Source organism: Haplochromis burtoni, unplaced genomic scaffold (assembly GCF_018398535.1).
Source record: "Haplochromis burtoni strain Fernald_Lab_line unplaced genomic scaffold, NCSU_Asbu1 Contig_124, whole genome shotgun sequence".
NCBI classification, from domain to species: Eukaryota; Metazoa; Chordata; class Actinopteri; order Cichliformes; family Cichlidae; genus Haplochromis; species Haplochromis burtoni.
This window is the reverse complement of record NW_024582485.1, coordinates 193,628-199,274: the sequence shown is the minus strand read 5'-3', so window position 1 is coordinate 199,274 and position 5,647 is coordinate 193,628. Positions and strand designations below refer to the sequence as shown.

The 5,647-nt window shown below is 40.4% G+C and overlaps 1 protein-coding gene across 1 annotated transcript; it reads left to right on the top strand.

Moving 5' to 3' along the window:
• The first annotated feature begins 1,661 nt into the window (after positions 1–1,661).
• Positions 1,662–4,959, top strand: LOC102300515. The gene is made up of 5 exons (XM_042223969.1): positions 1,662–1,765; positions 2,018–2,353; positions 3,347–3,501; positions 4,408–4,690; positions 4,809–4,959. Exons 1-5 carry the CDS (start codon positions 1,662–1,664, stop codon positions 4,957–4,959), a joined length of 1,029 nt encoding a protein of 342 aa, XP_042079903.1.
• Positions 4,960–5,647: the final 688 nt, after the last annotated feature.

The window sequence follows — 5,647 nt, the reverse complement described above, 5'->3', positions numbered from 1 at the left end:
CAGTTGGTGTGTAGGCTGCCCGCGGAGCGCTAATTTCAAGTTTTCCTGTGCAGCGTTTTGCTTTGCGTTTTGGAATGGACTCCAAACCGAAGCAAGCAAAGCAGAAATCTTCTGTTCGCCGCTTTCCAGGGTCGAGCGCCAGCTCCGGCGCTCGACCCTGGAAAGACGGGTGACGTTTGTGGAAAAAGTGCTGGGACGCTCGGCTGTCGCACGGCATGACCCTCTCCTTTCCGAGTCTGGAGCCCTGGCTTCGTCCGAGTCCAAAGAGGATTTTCCGGTCGATGTCCCCGCAATTAGCTGGGCTGACCACTCCAGGGGGGGTCCTCTGGTGAGAAATTTGGAGGTTACACCCTTTAATAGTGGCTCAGATTTGGGATCTATTTGGCAAGGCGCAAATAGATCTTTTTGCTTCCAGGGTAAATACTCACTGCGCCCTGTTCTTCTCCATAATCGACCACGATGCACCCTTGGACTTGGACGCACTAGTGCACCAATGGCCAGATGTGCTCCTGTATGCATTTCCCCCAGTGGAAATGATATCTCCAGTTCTAGAGAGAGTGCGTCGGCATTCCCTCTCTCTGATTCTAGTGGCCCCTTGGTGGCCCACAAGGTCGTGGTATGCAGAGATCAGCCTGCTAGCAGTGAGTCCTTGGCAGCTTCCTCTCCGCAGGGATCTCCTCTCTCAGGTGGGAGGAGAAGTGTTTCATCTGCGCCCAGATCTGTGGCGCCTTCATGCTTACCTGCTGAGAGGTTAAACTTGATTGCTAAGGGTTTGCCACCTAGTGTGATAGCGACAATTCAGAGCGCTAGGGCCTCATCTACTAGAGGCTTGTACGCTTACAAATGGCGAGCCTTCGAGCAATGGTGCCAGGACCGCCACACTCTCCCATTTCAGTGCTCTATTGTGGATGTTTTGACATTCCTGCAGGAGTTGCTGGATAAGGGCCTTTCATTTTCGACAACTAAGGTTTATTTAGCAGCTATATCTGCTTGTCATATTGGCTTTGACGGGGTGACACTAGGTGCACATCCCCTCGCCATATGTTTTCTGAAAGGAGTTTGCCGGCTGAGGCCCGTGCTTAAGTGCGTGTGCTACGCACCTACATTGAGCACACTCAGAATGTGCGTTTATGTGACCAGCTGTTTGTCTGCTTCGCTAATCCAAATAGAGGTAGAGCTCTGTCCAAACAGAGGCTGTCCCACTGGATTATAGAAGCTATCTCACTGGCATACGGCACCAGAGGTCTTGCTTTGCCCCACGGGGTGAGAGCTCATTTCACCAGGGGGATGGCAACCTCATGGGCTCTTTTTAAAGGGGTGCCTGTAGCTGATATTTGTGCGGCAGCTAGTTGGGCATCACCGCACACTTTTGTGCGGTTTTATCGGTTGGACGTTACAGCCCCTTCAGTGGGTCATACTGTCCTTTCTGCTGGGTCTACCACTCACTGAGGATGTGGTGGTCCGATTCCGGTTCGGAGGCTGCTCTGCGGGGTGTGTGTATATATGTCCCATACTTATGTGTTGTACCGAGTGAATCGACTGAAAGGGAACAAATATTTATGTCTATAACTTCTGTTCCCTGAAGGAGAGGAACGAGGTACAACACAAGGTGGCCCCACTGAGCAGTTTAGCTCGGTGAAGAGCGGCTATCGAACTGAGGGATGACTGTGATGACAGCGGCTATATGTGCAGGCGGGGCCGTGCGCGTGTCATCACACGTCATCTGCCTTAAAGGCGTGAATAAAGGTTTCTTCAGCCAGGACACGTGAGGGCGTGATATCCCATACTTATGTGTTGTACCTCGTTCCTCTCCTTCAGGGAACAGAAGTTATAGACGTAACTATTCGATTTAACATGTTTATCATCAGCTACAGGTAGAGATATTGATGTACTATAACAGAATCTAATAATCTATAACAGTCACTCGAGTCTCTCTGGAAAATCTTTATAAGAGATGTTGTACTGTAGTGAGTGTAAAAAAAAAGTGGGTTTATAATGCAGGTTTAATCATGTAAAGACATTTTATATTCAACATCTTAAATTATATTTCAACTGTCTTATCTACAGAAAATGTGGCCTTACGGGGAAAAGCAACCCAGTCAAAACAATTCAATCATCAGCTGGCAGATGCCAACAATGCCATTGATGGAAACCGTGAATCTGACTATAATGCTGGATCTTGTGCCTGCTCTGAAAAACAGACCAACCCCTGGTGGAGAGTGGACCTGTTGGATTCCTACATTGTCACCTCTGTGACCATCACTAACAGAAGAGATTGCTGTCCAGAAAGGCTCAATGGGGCAGAAATTCACATCGGCAACTCTTTACAAGATAATGGTGCTGGAAATCCGGTGTAAGTAAATGTAATGGATTATTCAAAACTTAAAAAATCAAACATAAAACCACTGAAATGATGCCAGACATACACATACACACACACACACAAACAAAAAAACATATTTTAGTGACTTCTTTGAAGATATCATGACTATAATAATAAGTTTATAGGTACAAAAGAGATTTCTGTCTGTCTTTTTATATATCAGCATATTTTAATTTAACATTGAACTCATTTATACCTTCACCTTGGTTGATACTGTTGAGTCTGTTGCACTGTTCGAAGATCATCTGGAAGTTCTGATAAAGAAAAAAATGTTTAAATACTTATTTAGATTGCTTTCCCATGTTTTCAGAATATGTTGTTAATTTCTGAATTTTGGCAACAAAGCTACAGTCCTTTAATGTGGAAACTTTAGTCCTGTATATATACACCATCTAAAATTAGAAGTCCTAAATATAAAGTTTGACATACCTGTGAAATCATTTCTGGCTATTAGCTATATTTTAGTTACATTGACAACATCTTTATGTTGCAGCAGAAATACCAAACTTCACAAAAATATATATTTCATTTATAAACGTGAGTGGAATGTAGAGAGTTTCATGCTTTATAATTGATTGAAATCTTTAAATTGGATGATGTACTGTATGTTAGTTTGTGGTACCATGCTGAAGCAGCGGTAAGTGCTGTTGCCTCACAGCAGGAAGGATTTAAACCTGTTCATTGATTTGGGATTTTTTAGAGTGCCCGTTAACATGTGATTCTAAATGGGAGATGGGCAGTAATGTGAGTGTGAGTGGTTTGTGTAGGTTGTTACCTTAGTGTTAGACTGGTAATCTGCCCAAGATGTACACTGTCTCTTCCAAAAGCCAGCTTGGACTAAATCCATGAATATAACTGGATATGTAGTTTAGATAGTGGATCAATGGATGGATGTAAGTTTGTTTGTACAAGTATTACCAATCAAAAGAAAAATATGAGCTCACTCCTTTTTCTCTCTTTTAGGGTTGCAGTAATTTCTCACATCCCAGCAGGCAGGTCTTTAACAATTACTTTTACCAGACTTGTGGAGGGACGTTATGTAACTGTGGTCCTACCTGGTATCAATAAATACCTTACTCTCTGTGAAGTAGAAGTCTATGGTTATCGTGTCCCAACTGGTGAGTATGATACTGCCACATTCTCTCAGTTTTTTGTTTTGTTTTGTTTTGTTTTTTTTGTTTTGTTTTGTTTTTTTTGTTTTTTTTTTGGGGGGGGGGGGTGGAATGATTGTACATCATACATCTTAACTTAAGAAGAACAAACAAAAATTGACACAAGTTTGAATTAATTTTGCATTTTCTCTAGTCCACACAGTATTAGAGAAAATACAAAAGTATACATACAGGCTCAAATATCCAATAGCGAATTATACCATAACCAGATGCTTTTGATATCCGTCAGAAATGTTTATATTGTTGAGTTTAGGGCTTTTGGTTTTGCGTTTGGGTTTTAGAGTTGTTGATTTTGGAGGAGGAGCTTCTTTCTTGGTCAGCACCCTCTCAGTCCAATGTGGTATCAAACTCACTTCACTGTTGACAATGATTCTGGTGTTTCAGCAGATTCTAGTTCGTGGTAGGTGTAGCCAATTCTTAATTTTTTAAAGTCATTAAAGATGTATGCTGTGCCATCATCCCACCCTGGAAAAAAGAACATTTCAGTACAGTGAGTGTTACTATAGTTGATAATGAACATCTTAAAGTTCCAAATGTTAGAAAAGGAAATATGATGAAGAAAACAGAGAAGAATGATTTATATATTTGTTAGGAATTACAATATAACACTACTACTGCTAAAGCATTTTTTAAGCTTTGTAGTAAAGATCCACATAAACAATAGACATTCAAACAACTTTATAGAACATTTCAGTCTTTTAGCACACCTTTTTATTATTACTGTAAAAAGTAACAATGTGTTTATAGTTGTGAATTTCGCGTTTAAGAGATACTCAGGGCAGAGGTCCTTTATTCTGCAGAAAGCATTAATTAGGCGTCAGTACTGATCTTTGCAACTGTGTCATTGTGCAGGAGAGAACCTAGCAATCCAAGGAAAAGCCACACAGTCTTCACTACATTCAATAGGCGTTGCTTATAATGCCATAGATGGCAGTCGTGCCAACAACTGGAACCAAGCTTCATGTAGTCATACAAATGCCGACTTCACCCCCTGGTGGCGACTGGACATGGGCAAAGCCCATAAAGTGTTTTCTATTAATATAACCAATCAAAGAGATGGTGTTCCCCAACGAATCAATGGAGCTGAAATTCGAATTGGAAATTCCCTAGACAACAACGGCAACAATAATCCCAGGTAGTTTACAGTTTAAAAAATTAACTTAACTTTCATCAATGATGATTTTGGGGAAGTAGTATCCTAAAGTGTTAGTTTGCTTGATTATTCAATAACAAAATCATTTCTCTTCTGAAAGGTGTACTGTGATCTCAAGCATCCCTGCAGGTTTCACCGAAAACTTTCAGTGTGACGGGATGGAAGGTCGCTATGTCAACATTGTCATCCCTGGAAGAATTGAGCATCTGATTCTATGTGAGGTGGAGGTGTACGGTTCCAAATTGGATTAGCTATCAGGATGCTGAAACTGTTTAGCTTAGGGTGATGCATTTGTACAGATTCATGTTGCATTAAAAATTTTGGTTCCACATATTAGAGTTTCATTATTATAAAGAATAGTAACATCCATTTGACCAATGTGAGGCAGAAGGATTTCAAAACAAGTTGAAAGATATTAACGATTACATTGAATATCAATGTTATAACAGCTAATGTGGTAGTAAAAAGTTGCCTTACACAACCTGCTGTACCAGTTACAATTATATGGAGTTATTTTGTTTGTGCCTGCTGATAATGGAGTAATGAGGCAATTTTTTTAATAAAAAAAAAAACCTAATCAAAATAATGATCAAACATGATAAAAGTTAACTTTATTTTTTTTACACTCTGTATTTTTCTTTTTTGTTGCTTGTTTGTTGTTGTTTTTTGTCATTTGTTGCTTTGCTTTTTACAGCTGCTGAGTTGTTTCTTTTGACTTAAGTGAAAATGTACATTTCTAATTGCGAACTTTTCTATGATTGCAGATCAATATTGGCTCATTCTTTTTGAAATAAACTGAATCAATAAAAAAATATTGGTTGTAATGTTTTTGTTTGTTTGTTTGTTTTTAAACAGAACAACATAAGCCCCACGCCCCTGGTACCGAGGGTAAAAAGGAGCTCACGTTTAATCGGTTATAACACGGGGTGAGAAATATAA

Coding starts and splice junctions, on each gene's coding strand:
- LOC102300515 (XM_042223969.1), top strand. CDS start 1,662: ATGACTGTGATGACAGCGGCTATATGTGCAGGCGGGGCCGTGCGCGTG. Junction 2,354..3,346: donor AATGGTGCTGGAAATCCGGT/GTAAGTAAATGT, acceptor TCTCTCTTTTAG/GGTTGCAGTAATTTCTCACA. Junction 4,691..4,808: donor AACGGCAACAATAATCCCAG/GTAGTTTACAGT, acceptor CTCTTCTGAAAG/GTGTACTGTGATCTCAAGCA.